At 41.8% G+C, this 19,029-nt stretch overlaps 1 protein-coding gene and 1 long non-coding RNA gene across 3 annotated transcripts in view; one reads left to right on the forward strand and one right to left on the reverse strand.

Moving 5' to 3' along the window:
• The first annotated feature begins 1,290 nt into the window (after positions 1-1,290).
• On the forward strand, positions 1,291-14,994 carry LOC111963998 (uncharacterized). The gene is made up of 5 exons (XR_002877320.2): positions 1,291-1,475; positions 4,339-4,496; positions 4,925-4,970; positions 7,634-7,696; positions 14,805-14,994. It is a non-coding gene; the product is annotated as an uncharacterized lncRNA (long non-coding RNA).
• npr2 (natriuretic peptide receptor 2) overlaps positions 14,081-19,029 on the reverse strand; it is a 55,629-nt gene continuing 50,680 nt past the window's right edge. For both annotated transcript variants that reach the window (XM_023987628.2, XM_070443588.1), the window contains exons 18-22: positions 17,919-17,987; positions 17,656-17,830; positions 16,125-16,223; positions 15,030-15,121; positions 14,081-14,616 (exon numbers count right to left, since the gene is read on the reverse strand). In XM_023987628.2, coding sequence (XP_023843396.1) covers positions 14,554-14,616; positions 15,030-15,121; positions 16,125-16,223; positions 17,656-17,830; positions 17,919-17,987 — 498 coding nt within the window. In that variant the 3' untranslated portion in view covers positions 14,081-14,553. The remainder of the gene's footprint in view (positions 14,617-15,029; positions 15,122-16,124; positions 16,224-17,655; positions 17,831-17,918; positions 17,988-19,029) is intronic.

The raw sequence follows: 19,029 nt of genomic DNA on the forward strand, positions 1-19,029 counted from the left end.
TCTGAGGACAAATCCATCCACCCTTTTTAGAGCATGTGTTGACTATATGTCATGTAGTTGCTCAGTGCAAATACTGAAAATAGGGTATGAAATAAGGGTGTGGACACAAATGCACATTGAGTGATGTGAATGTTTGCTGCATAAAATAGCGCCTTATGTGCCAAATTATATTACAACTTTACACCAAAGATTTCATCAAAGGAAAATGTGATACCCCATGATGAATGGACTCTTGTGCAACATTATTGAAGTTTTATTTACCATTTTCCAACCTGTGAAAACCAATTAGGCTAAATATAATTTCATTTTGTGAAGCATGTTTCTAACTACAACTTAAAGGGGAAATCTGCCGTTGCTACATCCGTTTTTGGACTTATAAATTAATAATACAGACGTAGGATCTTAATTTGAGCACTCTTTTGTTGCTGAGAATTTTCCTGCACCTCAGATGAGCTTTGTGATTTACACAAATTCACTGAAAACTCACACTAACACAGTTATATTAACAGTATTGCACTTTTCATGTAGCCTACTTTTGGCCAGATAATAGCCTAACCACCAATCAAGCAACATTAAGGACTAAACGCTAAAATCCTGTTGCTGCAGGATTATTTTGGTGAGATGATATAGGTCAAATTAAGATCCTACATCTGTATACCCATTGATTCTTGAAGAATAGCCTATAACGTAAAGGCCTCATGAGCTTAGTTCAACTGTTGTACCCCATCAGAACCCAAAATATAAGCTTGTTTTACTCCAATGTTTGTAAACAATACACATTTAAACAAACACTGTATGTATAGCCTCAAAACATGGCTAAATCTATATAATTCTGATATCGTGGATGGTCAGTCCTTGCGTCCATAGCTCTGTCTATGAATTTGAGAGTGGTTTTAGCCTACATTTCTCCAGCCCCATCTCTCAGCTTTTTACCAAGACAGAGACGGGTGGTAGCTTTCTTTTGTTTCAACTGCAGATTGCCCCTTTAACTATTTTTAGATATTTTTACAGCTCAAACATGGTCATATAAATAACATCTTATTCTAGTTCTGTGAACACTGTCTTCTTCACTCTGATTGTGAAGTTTGCTAGTGTAACAAAAAATCGTCCAACAGCTGCAACCATAAAAATAGATTAAATAGAACGGGCTTGGAAGTTGGAACCTCTAACCGTGGCATATTATATATTCTAATTCTTAATTCTGTGGATGCAACAATGTAACTTTTCTGCATGGAACGATGTAACAATGTCATTTGTTTACAGTTGCTATGGTTACACTCCTGACAACAGAATAGTAAATAGTAGCGGTTCATTTTGCCAGCAAGCAAGCTAGCTAGCTCAATTATCTTGGTTTCACATGATAAATTATAAATTTTACACTGCTAACTAGTAGTGCAAATATAATGACTGCTTTGGATGCTTCTGTTGAACAAAAATCGATTGGAAAAAGTTTGCTGGATAACTGGGTAGAGGAGGTGAGTTGGCTCACTTTCACAAAGTGCATGGACGCTGTCCTGGCACCTCTCACGTCCTGAGGATTGTTGATCCTCAATTACCTGGACGATTGGCTGATTTGTACCCCGATCAGGACCCAGGTCCTGTCAGACAGATACATGCTCCTGACCCACATCAGCGGGCTGGGCATTACTGTAAATGAGAAGAAGAGTCGTCTGACTCAGTCCTCATGAGAGCACACCTGCCCACCAGAGGGGTTCAGGTGATCTTATCTTCCCTCGAACACTTTAGGCAGGGGCGGGTGGTATCCACCCTGACCTGCCAACGCTTGTTGGGCTTGCTGAAGGCGGCCTAGTTGCTGATTCCCCTGGGCCTGCTCCATCTCCGGCCTCTTCAGTGGTGGTTCAACTCCCACCGGCTGCACCCAAAGCGCCACCGTCACCGCCAGCTGCGGGTGACCGCACAGTGCCTCAGGGCATTGTTGAGGTGGCACTGTTGCTCCTTTCTCTCAGGTGGGTGGGGATGCTGAGGATGTATCGCCGGGAGCTGGTCAGTACAGACGCCTCCCAGATCGGCTGGGGGGGTGTGACCAAGGGTAGGTCGGCCAGCGGCTGTTGGCTACACCCTTGGAGCAGCAGGCACATCAATACACTAGAGCACTGAGCTGTACTGCTGGCCCTGCAGTCTTTCCTTCCACATCTGAAGGGAAGACATGTCCTGGTGAGAACGGACAACACCACAGTGGTGGCTTACATCAACCATCAGGGTGGCCTGAGGTCCCACTGCCTCCATATTATGGCACGGGAGCTCCTTCTTTGGGCTCAGGGACATCTAGTGTCTCTATGCGCAGCACACATCCTGAATGTGGCATCCTGAATGTGGCAGCGGATATGCTCTCGAGGGAGGGCCCACCACCTTGGGACTGGAGCCTACATCCCCAGGTCGTGCAGTACCTGTGGGACAAGTTTGGAGGTGGACCTGTTTGCCTCCCTACACTACCCCCTGTGGTACTCCATGTCGGATCCACCAGGGCCTCTGGGATTGGATGCTCTGGCTCACGATTGGCCAGGGCTGGAGCTTTACGCATTCCCCCCTCTTTTTTCCCTGATCCAGGCTGTGCTGGACATCAGCTGCTGGTGGCCCCATACTGGCACAGACGACCCTGGTTCAGCCTTCTCCTGTCTTTGTTGTCTGGGACACCTTGGCAACTGCCCCTGAGACCCAACCTGCCGGGGGTGGCGTCCGAGACAGCACCACCTCAGTCTGTGGGCTTGGCCGCTGAATGGCACCAACGGTCCATGTTAGGACTACAGGAGGGTGTAATTAACACCATGCAGAGTGCAAGGGCACTGGCTATTACCGCGGCATACCAGTTGTGCTGGCGGTTGTTCTGCTCTTGGTGCACTGGTATTGAGGCTGTCCCCGAGTCATGCGGGGTGCAGTATGTTCTCCAATACCTACAGTCTCGCTTGGATGAGGGCTTGGCAGCCTCTTCACTGAGAAGGTATTTGGCCGCTCTATCTGCCTGCCATGTGTGGTGGATGGACAGGCCGGTGGGGCGCTATCCCTTGTTCTCCAGGTTTATGAAGGGGGTTTGTCGCCTGTGTCCATCTAGGACCCGCTCAGTGGCGAACTGGGATCTGGATGTGGTCTTGGCAGCTTTGGCAAAGCCGCCTTTTGAACCGTTGGAGTCTGCCTCCCTGAAACACCTCTCTATGTTGGTGGGTTTCTTGGTAGCGATTACTTCCATGAAGAGGGGGGTGAGCTCCATGCTTTTTCGGTAAGTTCTGAGTGCTACCGGATGGACCCCGGTGGGAGGAGTATATCTCTCCCCGTCCCAACCCTTCATTCCTCCCGAAGTTTCTGCTTACAACCCCCTGGCAGTGGCAGGGGAGTCTGGGCCTCCATCCAGCATGCTGTGCCCTGTGCGGGCACTGGCTGCCTATGTGGAGCGGACACGGTCAGTGAGAACAACAGACCAGCTCTTTGTCTGCTATAGTGAGAGACTCCTGGGGGCTGGGCTATCAAAGCAGAGGCTCTCTCACTGGATCGTGGACACGATTATGACAGCATACCGCCTGGCTGGGAGGCCATTGCTGGGATCTGTGGTGGCACATTAAACACGAGGTGTGGCTGCGTCCTGGGCACTACTGAGATGAGTGCCCCTCGCTGATATCTGTGCTGCGGACAGCTGGGCTTCCTCTTGCACCTTTTTACTAGGTATTATCGGGTAAATGTGGCACCTCCCTCTGCGATTGGTTCAGCAGTCCTGGGCGGCGGGCGCCTCCTCTTCCCGGGACTGTGCCGGGACCCCCCTTCCACATTGACGGCCTCTGCGTCTCGGTCCTGCGCTGGGACTTTGCCACTGGCTGGCCAGGTCCCTCTAGCACCGACTAATCTGGTAGGGGTATACCAATATATTGGAGTGATCCAATATAGTGAAACATAACGAAGGTTACGTATGTAACCACGGTTATGTGAGCTATATGGATCACTCCAATCCTCTATGGTCCTAGAGGCGCCTCAAAATTGATGTAGAGAAAGTGTGTCGCGGCCATGGTGTCTATATATACGGGCGGACCCCAGCCGTGACACAGGTGTACATGGGAGTAAATCTGTAAATCCTCACCTCGGATGTATCCCTCCGCCGCGGAGTGATACCAATATATTGGAGTGATCCATATACTGTAGTTCACATAACCGTGGTTACATACGTAACCTTCGTTCTCCCTCCTGTTATCTCAGTTAGCTATGAATATGTGCCATCATTAATAGGTCATTAGTATAAGTCACACCTCTAGCTAATTACAAATCATTGAATGCAACAATATGTTGTCACACATGGCACAGCTTTGATTAATCTGTGGAATTACATTCATTCAGCAGGCCACTGCAGTCCTTGACAACGAGAGGCACAGAGCGCACATCCACAAAAATTGACATAAGGGGATTCTCACTGGATCTGTCATCCAAAGTTCAAGATGTCACCACAATGAATTCTGCTTTCACCCATCCCAAGGGTCATGGGGTGAGACAAAGGGGTAGGTACAGTATAAGAACATTGATCAGTTTATGTCAAGAAACATTTTCATCCAGCCTAACCTTGAATAGATTTTTTCCTGGAATGAGTTTGAGATTCAGTGTTCAAACATTCTGTGACTTTACTACTGTGCGAGCTGTTGAAAAGCATACTTTAGTGATGTCTCACTGGCTGGCTTGATTCAAATTCACTCAAACCTTTCAGAGTTGCTTTTAATAATAATAATAATTTATTACATTTCTATAGTGCTTTTCATAAGAATCTCTAAGCACTTCAAAAGCAAAAAACAAACAAGCATTACATCTTCATGAGTAGCCTAACTATAGTTAGGTCAACCAAGAGGCCAAGTCTTTGAGTTGGTGTGTTGCTCATCTTCCTAACTGTGATGTTTTCACATCTTAAATGGTTTTCTATGTTATATTTGTTCAGGCCTCAGGGGAGATCTTCTGGAAAAATATCTAATCAAGTAAATAAGGTAGGCCTAATTTATAAAAGTTTCATTTCATAACAGTTATCATAAAGCTTTGAAATATTTTTTTTAGGATGTGACTTGCTCGAGACGTGACACTACATTGCTCATTCCATTTCTTGAGCAGAACTGGTAGGAGGAAAGTGATGTAATTTACAAGTCTTGGTTAGTTTTACAGTTCTATGAAAACGTTGTGCTTTTTTATTAGACTATGATCTGATTTAACATTTATTTGAATTGTACTGTGGTTAATAGAATATATCCCCAACAATTTGGTTAACATCCCCAACAAGTGCATTTTAAAAAAAGGGAAAGGGAGGTAAGACATGATTTAAAACTGACACAGTTTCTCATAGCCACTGACTTGTGCCGTACAAAACCACACAGTCACTGAACTAGACTTTTACTGAATGCTCAAAGTTATATGTGAAAAAAACAAGTCTCTAACTAGTTTGTTATGACAAAAAGAAGATACATTTGAATAAGTAGCATTAGTCATAATTGGAGAGTATGGCACTGTTGTTCTCCGTGACAATCGTCCTCCGTAGGGAAAAAGTATAAGTAAATGTCAACATGCAGTGCATTCAGAAAGTATTCAGACCCCTTAACTTTTTCAAGCTTTTGTTACGTTACAGCCTCATTCTAAAATTGATTAAACCGTTTTTTCCCTCAACAATCTACACACAATACCCCATAATGACAAAGCAAAAACAGTTTTTTAGACATTTTTGCAAATGTATAAAAAATAGAAAACTGAAATATCACATTTACATAAGTATTCAGACCCTTTACTCAGTACTTTGTTGTAGCATGGACTCCAATCATGTTGTAGAAACATCTCAAGGATGATCAATGGAAACAGGATGCACCTGAGCTCAATTTGGAGTCTCATAGCAAATAATTTAGCAAAAATGTCAAACCTGTTTTCACTTTGTCATTATGGGGATTTTTTTTTAAATGTAATCAATTTTAGAATAAGGCTGTAACGTAACAAAATGTGGAAAAGGAATCTGAATACTTTATGAATGCACTGTATCAACAGAATCTGCTCAATTTGATCTGTGGACACTAATTATGAAGAGAGAGGACAGGGAGTTTACACCCCAAATCAGTCTGTTATGACAGCCATCAAATCAAATCKAATGTTATTGGTCACATACACATGGTTAGCAGATGTTAATACGGGTGTAGTGAAATGCTTGTGCTTCTAGTTCCGACAGTGCAGTAATATCTAACAAGTAATCTAACAGTTCTCCAACAACTACCTAATACACACAAATCTAAAGGGGTGAATGAGAATATGCAGATATAAGTATATGAATGAGCGATGGCATAGGCAAGATGCAATAGATGGTATAAAATACAGTATAAACATGTGATATGAGTAATGTAAGATATGTAAACATTATTAAAGTGGCATTGTTTAAAATGACTAGTGATCCATTTATTAAAGTGTCCAGTGATTGGGTCTCAATGTAGGCAGCAGCTTCTCTGAGTTAGTGATTGCTGTTTAGCAGTCTGATGGCCTTGAGATAGAAGCTATTTTTCAATCTCTCGGTACCAGCTTTGATGCACCTGTACTGACTTCGCCTTCTGGATGATAGCGGTGTGAACAGGCAGTGGCTTGGGTGGTTGTTGTCCTTGATGATCTTTTTGGCCTTCCTGTGACATCGGGTGCTGTAGGTGTCATGGAGGGCAGGTAGTTTGCCCCCGGTGATGCGTTGTGCAGACCACACCACCCTCTGGAGAGCCTTGCGGTTGAGGGCGGTGCAGGTGCCGTACCAGGCTGTGATAGAGCCCGACAGGATGCTCTTGATTGTGCATCTGTAAAAGTTTGTCAGGGTTTTGGGTGACAAGCCACATTTCTTCAGCCTCCTGAGGTTGAAGACGCTCTGTTGCACCTTCTTCACCACACTGTCTGTGTGGGTGGACCATTTCAGTTTGTCTGTGATGTGTACGCAGAGGAACTTAAACATTTCCATCTTCTCCACTGCTGTCCCTTCGATGTGGATAGGGGGCTCCTCCCTCTGCTGTTTCCTGAGGTCCACAATCATCTCCTTTGTTTTGTTGACATTGAGTGAGAGGTTGTTTTCCTGACACCACACTCCGAGTGCCCTCACCTGTAGGCTGTCTGGTTGTTGTTGGTGATCAAGCCCACTACTGTTGTGTCGTCTGCAAACTTGATGATCGAGCTAGAGGCGTGCCTGGCCACACATTCGTAGGTGAACAGGGAGTACAGGAGAGGGCTGAGCACACACCCTTGTGGGGCCCCAGTGTTGAGGGTCAGCGAAGCGGAGATGTTGTTTCCTACCTTCACCACCTGGGGGGGCCCGTCAGAAAGTCCAGGACCCAGTTGCACAGGGCAGGGAAGACTGTGGACCTGTTGTGCGGTATGCAAACTGAAGTGGGTCTAGGGTGGCCGGTAAGGTGGCGGTGATATGATCCTTGACTAGCCTCTCAAAGCACTTCATGATCACAGAAGATGCACCTGTACTGACATTTAGTTCAGTTATCTTTGCCTTGGGTACAGGAACAATGGTAGCCATGTTTTGGGACAAGCTAACTGTCTTCCTGTCTCTTGTATATGTACTGTAAACTGACATCAGTAGTATTCCACTCAAACTTCAACAGACTTAATTTCTAATGCATTCTTTGTTTGCTGTGATTAGGAGCATGACTACAAAGGCGATCAGGCAGTTACTTTTTGGAGTGAGAATCATCAGCACATACAGGTTGGTCTGATTATTCCATTACACCTCCATTTATACTGAACAAAAATATAAACGCAACATGCAACAATTTCAAAGATTTTTTTTTTTTTAAATTATTATTATTATTATTTTTTTTTTTATTATTTTATCCCCTTTTCTCCCCAATTTTCGTGGTATCCAATCGCTAGTAATTACTATCTTGTCTCATCGCTACAACTCCCGTACGGGCTCGGGAGAGACGAAGGTCGAAAGTCATGCGTCCTCCGAAGCACAACCCAACCAAGCCGCACTGCTTCTTAACACAGCGCGCCTCCAACGCCGCCGAAGCCAGCCGCACCAATGTGTCGGAGGAAACACCGTGCACCCGCCCCCCTCGGTTAGCGCGCACTGCGCCCGGCCCGCCACAGGGGTCGCTGGAGCGCGATGAGACAAGGATATCCCTACCGGCCAAACCCTCCCTAACCCGGACGACGCTAAGCCAATTGTGCGTCGCCCCACGGACCTCCCGGTCGCGGCCGGCTGCGACAGAGCCTGGGCGCGAACCCAGACTCTGGTGGCGCAGCATAGCACTGCGATGCAGTGCTCTAGACCACTGCGCCACCCGGGAGGCCCCCAATTTCAAAGATTTGACTGAGTTACAATTCATATAAGGAAATCTGTCAATTTAAATAAATAAATTAGGCACTAATTATCTATTTCACATGACTTGGAATACAGATATGCATCTCTTGCTCGCAGATACCTTTAAAAAAAAAAGGTAAGTGCGTCGATCAGAAAACTAGACAGTACTGAATCTGGTGTGACCACCATTTGCCCTAATGCAGCGCGACACATCTCCTTCGCATAGTTGATCAGGCTGTTGATTGGGGCCTGTGGAATGTTCTCCCACTCCTCTTCAATGGCAGTTGCTGGATATTGGCGGGAACTGGAACACGCTGTCTTACACGTTGATCCAGAGCATCCCAAACATGCTCAATGGGTGACATGTCTGGTGAGTGTGCAGGCCATGGAAGAACTGGAAAATGTTCAGCTTCCAGGAATTGTGTACAGATACTTTCGACAGCACCATGTTTTCACTATTACGACCGCTTAACATTATAGCCAACATATGTACATTATATTTAATCATCTTTACATATTCTCATATAATATTATATAATACAGCATATTTTCAATCAGATTTTGTGTGACATTAACTCTGTCTGCTATAGTAAAGTGACTGTAATGTTAGTGGTCTCTGCTTTTGTGAAGCATTTGTTATCCTGCTCTTCCTCTTACAAAAGAGAATACAACAAATGTATTTAAGAGAGCTCCCACTTACCCAGACCTCAGTAAGACATTACATGAGCTTGTGACTAAAGCAAACATTTTCAAAAGCATTTTATTTACCAAATCAAGGTTAGAGGACCATAGCCTTATTCGGTTCATACTATTAGGTTCATACTCTGTGTGACCCACTCCTACCCCTGTATTAAATATCTGCTGCACAATCTGTCTTATATTATCGCAATAAAACCATCTAAATATTATTGCACACTTGGCCCTTGAATCGTAATATTTGATGGCTGTTGATATGTAAGATATGAACCAATGAAAATGATTTTGCATATGTTTGTCATTTTGGTGTCATATTTGATTACTATTTACAAGCCTCGATTTTGAATTTGGTCTCAAGAAGACCTTCAAAAAGACATCTTAGTAGATTCTGCCAATAGTGTTTAAAGAGCACAGCTGGTACAGGGTATTGTCCACTTCTGAATGAGATGCTGCATCTCATCCACTTTTACCCAGTTCAGTTCATTTAAGCCTTGAAACGAGGCAGAAGATACTGTAAAAATAGCATACATAGTCTGATAGTACTCAGTCTACACCAGACCCATATATGTAGAGCCAACTTTTCGAATTTTGTAGTTCTAGACATTTAATTACATAGCACTGTTTAAATATTCTTCTTGCAATGTTAATGGGGAGCTAACATGGCTGCCAGAGAATATTGTAGTGTCATGTAAATGCATCATAATGCAGAAACCTCTCTAAATACATGGCTCTGGTCTACACAAAAGCTATTTTGAAATAAAAGCAAGAAAATATCACTTACAGTATGTCATGTACCGTGTTTTTTCCATGTCTCAGGGTGTGAGTGGTGAATACCAGAAATACTCAGCAAACCTATCAGTGAACGCATGGATGACGAGCATATGCTGTACACACCTGAAAATGTACAGTTGAAGTCGGAAGTTTACATACACCTTAGCCAAATACATTTAAACTTTTTCACAATTCCTGACATTTAATCCTAGTAAAAAAGTCCCTGTCTTTTAATAGTAGAGAGAATGATTTATTTCAGCTTTTATTTCTTTCATCACATTCCCAGTGGGTCAGAAGTTTACATACACTCAATTAGTATTTGGTAGCATTGCCTTTAAATTGTTTAACTTGGGTCAAACGTTTCGGGTAACCTTCCACAAGCCTCCCACAATAAGTTGGGTGAATTTTGGCCCATTCCTCCTGACAAAGCTGGTGTAACTGAGTCAGGTTTGTAGGCCTCCTTGCTCGCACACGCTTTTTCAGTTCTGCCCACAAATGTTCTATAGGATTGAGGTCAGGGCTTTGTGATGGCCACTCCAATACCTTGACTTTGTTGTCCTTAAGCCATTTTGCAACAACTTTGGAAGTATGCTTGGCGTCATTGTCCATTTGGAAGACCCATTTGCAAACAAGCTTTAACTTCCTGACTAATATCTTGAGATGTTGCTTGAATATATCCACATAATTTTCCTACCTCATGATGCCATCTATTTTGTGAAGTGCACCAGTCCCTCCTGCAGCAAAGCACCCCCACAACATGATGCTGCTACCCCCGTGCTTCACGGTTGGGATGGTGTTGTTCGGCTTGCAAACCTCCCCCTTTTTCCTCCAAACATAATGATGGTCATTATGGCCAAACAGTTCTATTTTTTGTTTCATCAGACCAGAGGACATTTCTCCAAAAAGTACGATCTTTGTCTTCATGTGCAGTTGCAAACCGTAGTCTGGCTTTTTTATGGCGGTTTTGGAGCAGTGGCTTCTTCCTTGTTGAGTGGCCTTTCAGCTTATGTCGATATAGGACTCGTTTTACTGTGGATATAGATACTTTTGTACCTATTTCATCCAGCATCTTTACAAGGTCCTTTGCTGTCGTTCTGGGATTGATTTGCACTTTTCGCACCAAAGTACATTCATCTCTAGGAGACAGAAGGTGTCTCCTTCCTGAGCGGTATGGCGGCTGCGTGGTCCCATGGTGTTTATACTTGCGTACTATTATTTGTACAGATGAATGTGGTACCTTCAGGCGTTTGGAAATTGCTCCCGAGGATGAACCAGACTTGTTACAATTATTTTTTTGAGGTCTTGGCTGATTTCTTTTGATTTTCCCATGATGTCAAGCAAAGAGGCACTGAGTTTGAAGGCAGGCCTTGAAATACATCCACAGGTACACCTCCAATTGACTCAAATGATGTCAATTAGCCTATCAGAAGCTTCTAAAGCCATGACACCATTTTCTGGAATTTTCCAAGTTGTTTAAAGGCACAGTCAACTTAGTGTATGTAAACTTCTGACCCACTGGAATTGTGATACAGTGAATTATAAGTGAAATAATCCGTCTGTAAACAATTATTGGAAAAATGACTTGTGTCATGCACAAAGTAGGTGTCCTAACCAACTTGCCAAAACTATACTTTGTTAACATGAAATTTGTGGAGTGGTTGACAAACGAGTTTTAATGACGCCAAACTAAGTGTATGTAAACTTCCGACTTCAACTATACCTGTTACGAGCATTGAACATATCATGCATTTTATGAACAGTGTTATTAAATTATGTTTCCAGTATGCTATATAAGACAAATMATGTCAAGTCTCTGCACCACATATGGTATAACTTTTGTTCATCAAGCATTTTCTCCACTGCAGTGGTTCCATAGCCAAGCAATTATGTAGAAACTGTACAATAAAACATTAGTGAGAATACATTCTATATCACAATTTCATTGAAAGCCTTAATAATGCTTAATCATGTTCTTATGATTTGTGTAAGTTCTGCACATGATTTAACACAACTAGACAGATGAAAGGCATTGGATTGTGACTATATCCCAGGGTTATTATCTCCTTGTTGAATTACAGTTGTTATCTTTTTATTCATACCAGGACTTTGTATCAATACAATTATCTCTGTTTGTTCATGCTGTTATTTTTGCTTGTAGGTTATTTTTCTCCACTTATGTGGTCTCATTTTGAAACCCCAAATTACCACAATTGAGCACTGCTGAACAACAGAAAGCAACATTTTCCTCTTTCTCCTGTGCTAGGCAAAAATTGATCTGGCTATTGACCTTCGACAAATGCCAGAAGCCAGACATTTTCTTCGATGAGGAAACTGTTTTTCCACCTTTAGGAACAAGAGAGGCACACAGAAGCCTTCACTGTACCGATGTCAGACATACTGATGTTCATGCAGCCTCCTTACATCAGAGAGCAGGGCTCGATTCAAATACGTGTTCTGTTGATCAGAGGACAATTTTACATGGTGTTACTCTCTCCTCTCCCTTTCAGCAGAGATTAGGAGGAGGTAGCTATGGCAACAAGTAATTTTAGACTACATTTATGCAGCTTTTTCCCCAAACATTTCATTACCTCATGGGATTAGATGAGGAAACAATTGGTGTCTGAAACAGATGCAATTTAGCTACTTACTGCCAAGTGAAATATATTGCCACCTAATCCAAATGAAATGTGATTAAGTAAATATTCCCTTCTTGAGTAAACGTGACTACTCATTTTCCCCTTGGTTAGATGAATAATGTCTGTTGATCTATCCATAAATGTACCTTTGTTTAGGTTTATAAATTATGTATTACAGTACTTACATCACTGTATTTCCCTGTGAAGGGGCATACTGCTCTGCTTAAAATGGATGTGGTGCTTTTGTCAGAGACCAATTGTGAACATACCTGCATTGCAAATTCAGTCAGTGCATTCCCCATCGAAAGCTCACTTCTAAGTTGTCTATCCTCCCAAGCAGCATACAAAAATGCTAGTGAAATTCTTCTCCCTCGCTTCAAAAAGATAAAACCAGGAGCCCTTGTTGACTCAACAATAAGTAACATTTATCCTTAATTAATTCTACAGTAAAAGATCCAGAAGTCAGTCTATAGCAAATAAATTGTAAATTTACAGTAATTACATATCTGTACACACACACGTACAGAATAGCAAATTGTACACTCCCTGAAAGGGAAACATAAGTGACGATAGTCTTATGAGACACTGTTACTTGGTTGATAAGTGAATTGGAGCGACTGAACATTTAGTCCTGTTAAGGGACCCACCACCTCCTCACTTCATTGTGCGACTTGCTAACGGGCACATTCAGTGTGGCAGTAGAGCTGAGGGGAGTGGGTGGGCGGTAATTACGACTCAGGCCCGGAGGGAAGCTGTTCCCTGCAGAGATGAAGAGACACACATGATGCCATGCCACAGGTGATAATGGACTGGTGATGTCATTGCAGCTTAACACAACTGCATCCTGCACCCCCTGATATTGGCTGTCATTTCTTGACTAATTGTTGCTTTTGAATGAGCTTCTTCTCACTCTGCATCTTTGACATGCAAACAGTTCATTGTAGGTGCTTAATTTGCAGTTTTTGACAACGTTGCAATGTGAAAAGACAAGATTTTTCTCAATGGTGCATATGGTGGTGTTCTAAAATGTAATTGAAGGTTTCTGACACTGTCAGACAATGCAAATACTAGGCTATGGATGATTGTATCATGGGCCTTTGGTTTAATAAAATAAAGAAAAATGTAACACTAATTAGCTTGGCATAACTTCTGTTATTCATTTGTGAAATGTAATATATTAAAGTGGTATGCTATAATTAGAATTCAGGCTCTCTAAGGTACCATAGCAATTTCAACAGATGGGCCATTCAAGATTCCCAACAGGTTATGCTGTGTGCATACAATTGGTTGGATTTCCCTTCAACTGAATAGCATACACTTTCATTCCTAAAAAAGACAAATCATTCAAGCAAGTTCTCTTACATTTTTAGAGGACGGCATAAGGAAACTTAATTAAGTAGGAGTTAAATCTAGGAGAAAATATTTGGTTAAGCATTATCAGGGGAATATGGCCCAGTTCTAAAAGTTCTGACGTTCAGCCAGAAATAAGTAATTAGCTGGCTACAAGGAATGTCCCCCTTATACCGTCAATCATGACACATCAAAGTGTTATTTTTCTGTAAACAATACTAAATCATGAAATGTTTTGATCAAAAGGACATTAACAGTGCAGTGCACAGACCCACACAGGACTATGAAAACACACTATGTTAAACCATAAATAATATTCTCTGAACAATGATTTGTTGTATTTTACACCGTTTATTGAACAAAATATCTTACAATATCTTGGATGTACATATATACATATATCATCTTGTACTGTATGACATCACTGTGGAACTCTAACCTCTGCATTGACATTGATCATTACACTGTGCCTATCTGTTATGAACGCTGTATGGAACTATTAATACATCATTGACTTCCAAACACATTATACAAATCTTGATATAAAGCACAAAAAAATATTAATTCATCATCATCGAAAAGTACTCACTCTCAGGACAGAAAGATTCTTCATACAAAACATCTTTACAACTTTTTGCAGTTACCGTACACAGGTATTAAACATACCATTAAACATCCCTTCTTTTCATACTTTAGGAGGGTATCCCCTTTAGGACTTATTCTAAAACAAATAAAGCAGTGGCTGGCTGTGCCACTGTGTAGCCTCCTCTGTGGTTGGCTCCAATGTGAGTACAGTAGCACCTCTCAAATAACGTACACGTCTGTCTTCTCCCCCTGAAGCCAATAGGTTCTCATTTTTCCTTTGCCCTGGAAAAACACAGAAATCAATAGGTGTCATCGATGGAGACGAGTGGGAGTGATGGCTACACAAAAGGGCTTCTCTTCCTTAAAGGGTGACCCTGACATTTGCAGGTCCTGTTAGAACTCATCTGACATCCCTAGAGAGTATACTACTCCACATAACCAGATATTATGGTTCTCTTTCATTTTGACAGGAGAGCACGGACATCTTTTCTTCATGACACTCGTAATCTGAGAGGCCCAGAGCTCCACATCTACTGACATGCAATGCATTCCTCCACCAAGAGAATAAACAGGATGGGAATCACAAGACCACATTTACCATTCTTTCATATTCCTTCGTCTATCAAACAATACTGAATACATGAAGCCATTAAAGATAATGCTGACAACACATTCATTACTCATTGTGGCCTCACCTTCATTTCTACGTCCCCTCTTAACTGGAGATCAAAATAGCCAAACTCATCCAGCACTTCTTTGGTGGCTGAAGAGAGGTGGATCCTCAAGGCTGTGAAACACATCAATGGGACAGGAGACACATCACAGTGAGTGTTTTGCAGGGAGTGACACCCAGTTGCATTACATACAAGCATTTATCCTCTGCCATATGCACTGGGGCAGACAATAACAATTATAATACACGCGCATACTGTACGTTAACCAAGTAGATCTGTCTATGTTAGGTGGTCAAAAGTAGAAATGAACAGTGAAATCCTTCCTGGTGCTGTGGATATAGTGCCTAGAAACAACTTGACAGTGCAGTCCCAGAGGTGATTCCTACCACTATAGGATATGTGATGGTATACAGTTTTATCACTACGGATGTGACATGGGTATAAGTGTTATTAACTATTTATCAATGGACGTGAAAGCACACAGCAGGAAATGAGCAGGAAGGGAGTGGGTTAATCAATAACGTTATGAGTCTCTCACAAAACCTCCTGGCTGGCACAACACCAGTGGTCCCACTACCACGACACCAGTTAAGAACAGCTGCCAGTAATACCAGTCCAGATAATCACTCTTAAACTACGATGACAACCTCCATCCTGTCTGTTGCTTTGTGACTATAAATATCCCATTCCCTGTCTACTTTATGCATCCCTTGACGTTTACGTTTCTGACAGGGAAATATGTGCAAAGAGCTAGTCCACAATTTGTATAATTGGATGGTCATGGACTCTCAGACACAAGATATCAGTCAGATTTAGTTAAGACAAATAATGACGGGGAACCAGTCTTTCACAAACACCATTGCATGAGACCAATACAACATGGAATACTCCGTGGACGAACAACCACAAAATCCAAATCCGAGCAAATACCACATAAATAACAAATAATGAGTACTTAGTAGTCAGTGTGTCAACTGAAATATTTATTTTTCCCCAATTGAATTCTAGAATGTGACCATTGTTCCTTGCAGCAGCATTTCGTTCTAATATTTATTTATTTAAAAAGCGCTGACAGCCACTAAAATAGAACAACAGAGATCCGAATCTGACACTCACCCTCTCCATTCGATTCCATCCGAGACGCTGTGTTGACAGTATCTCCAAATAAACAATATCTGGGCATTTTCAGACCCACCACCCCAGCACAGACAGGTCCTGAAATGAAGAAAGGCAGTGAATTATGCTGGAAATATACTCCATGGAAAACCATCATTTAGATAAAGTAGCATTTCTTTCATTACCAGAACCTCACATGATAAGTTAAGTGTACTTAAAAGCATGAAAGATTAGATTGAACTCAAACAATGCATGCAAAAAATGATGAGATTGCGCACCTCCCACGCAGACTGTTGAAAGACCTATCAGTGATGTTCATGTCAAGTGTTTGAATAAGAACATACTGTACTTTCTGCCTGCATGAGATAATGTCCGAGAACTATCGACAAAACCCCCCCCGAAAAGCTTGACCTGTTCCGCCTGAGCGTGCAATACTGCCTGTACTTGTTCAAATATTGTCACTACTGGAGAAATTGCCAGAGATTTCTTAACTGAAATACAGTATGTCCTGAAACCTAGATATTGTAATCAACGGTCATAACCATTCACAACAGTTTATATAAATGACTGAGCAAAAGCCCCATGCGATCATGAAGCAGGAATAGGCAGGATACATAAGTGGGCAATTGAATCACAGATGAGTTCTTGGCTAGTCGACTATTTGCAACAGTGATAAAAATAAAAAGTTTCATCATTTAAACATTTTTACTCAATAGGGGTCTCAACTTACTGTTGAGTTAGAATAATAGAATGTGCAATTTCAAAACTTGGTTGTGCATCAGCGATCACATAATTAGCCCGTATCAGCAAAAACATTTTTATTGGTAAGTTAGTCTAGCGGCCAGCTATCTAAACTTGTAGTCAGTTATCATATTAAAAACTGCAAACATTTTCCTCCACCCTACGGCAAAATGTGTAGAATTGCAGGAAATTAGCTGTAAAACTGCACATTTTTTCTCTCCGCTCCATGGCAAAATGTGTAGAATTCCAGGAAATTAGCTGTAAAACTGCACATTTTTTCTCTCCGCTCCATGGCAAAATGTGTAGAATTGCATGAAATGAGTTAGAAAATTGCAAAATCTTCTCCACATCCAATGGCAAAACAAGTAGAATTGCAGGAAATGTACTTTAAAACCCATGATGCACTGCGGCACCTCATGAGTACCGTTTTTTTGTGGCCCCCACCCCCATCAAAGTTGCCCTTACCTGATTTACAATATAATAGTGTGTCATAACATAGTTAAGCTATTTGTCATAGAATTAAATATACTGACAATGGCTAGGGCAGATCATGTAACATTTAGGAGGTATTGAAAGATTGTTTTATGTGATTTATTTTTATATGATTTATTCAAGTTTTTTAGGCGTTAATTATGTAGAAGCCAAGGATAGGGAGTAGGATTGGGCAGTGCCCAAAGACACTGATTAATTCACCTGGACACAAGGTGTTTTTTTTTTAACTGCCAGCTTCTAACAGTATATAAGCATAAAACATTTTAACAATCATTCCAAACTACATGTGAAATGGTACCTGTGTGGATTCCTATCCTTAGCCGTAACTGGTCTTGGGGTCTGTGTCGAATCTTGAATGTTTTCACCTGTTCTAGTAAGGCTAAGGACATCCCAGCGATCTCTCTTGCGTGGAGTTTACCATTCCTTACCGGAAGCCCTGACACCACCATGTACGCATCACCAATGGTCTCCACCTGAGATATACATGACATGTCAGCAGGTAAAACAGGTGATTATATCACTGGTTGAAAATAACAAAAAAACATGATTACTCTGACTTACCTTGTACACATCAAAATTATCGATGATGGCATCAAAGCAAGTGTAAAGATCATTCAGCACCGTCACAACCTATGGAGAATTTAAAAATACTTTAGGTACAGTACTCAGGTAAACTAGAAACAATTGTTCACGGTTAAAACGATCGGAAACACCACCACTAAAAGCATATTACCATTACTCTTCTGCTCCCTCAGTCTCTATTTCAGAAATACTTATTTAGCTAGTGGTAAACTATTGTGAAACGAAGCAATTTCAAAGAAAGTGTCCAAAGATAGTAAATTCCACTTTGTGCGTTCATGAGGCATGTTCCATTTGGTTTGCCCCTGTGATTGACGGATATGTGTTTCTGCATGAACTCCCAATGGCTCCCCCAGTCAGATGAAAATATGTCTGTCTGTTCCCCCGCCTTGGGCCAGTTCCCAGAACCTCAGATTACTGAGAAATGCATTTGCATGAGTAAAACAATGCAACAGACTAAATACTGGGAACACATTTTCAAAAAAAGGATTCAGAATTTGAAGATAAATAATTACGTAAAATATCAGCTGTTTATTCAAAAAGAGATATGAAGTGTTTCATGTTCTCATTCGTCAAATGACTGTTTGACTATTGTAATGCCCCTGAGTAGCTATTAGTTAGGAGATTCAGTGTGCTCATGGAGAGAGAAATGGGGTTCAGAGAACTATTTCAGTGCTAGTTTATACATCATTTTATTTCACCTTTATTTAACCAGGTAGGCCAGATGAGAACAAGTTCTCATTTACAACTGCGACCTGGCATAGATAAAGCAAAGCAGTGCGACACAAACAACACAGAGTTACACATGGGATAAACAAACGTACAGTCAATAACACAATAGAAAAATCTATATACAGTGTGTGCAAATGTAGTAAGATCAGGGAGGTAAGGCAATAAATAGGACATAGTGGCAAAATAATTACCATTAGGACAACTAAACACTGGAGTGATACATAGTGCAGAAGATGAATGTGCAAGTAGAGATACTGGGGTGCAAAGGAACAAAAAAATAAATAACAATATGGGGATGAGGTAGTTGGGTGGGCTATTTGCAGATGGGCTGTGAACAGGTGCAATGATCGGTAAGCTGCTC

Source organism: Salvelinus sp. IW2-2015, linkage group LG5 (genome assembly GCF_002910315.2).
Source record: "Salvelinus sp. IW2-2015 linkage group LG5, ASM291031v2, whole genome shotgun sequence".
NCBI lineage: Eukaryota > Metazoa > Chordata > Actinopteri > Salmoniformes > Salmonidae > Salvelinus > Salvelinus sp. IW2-2015.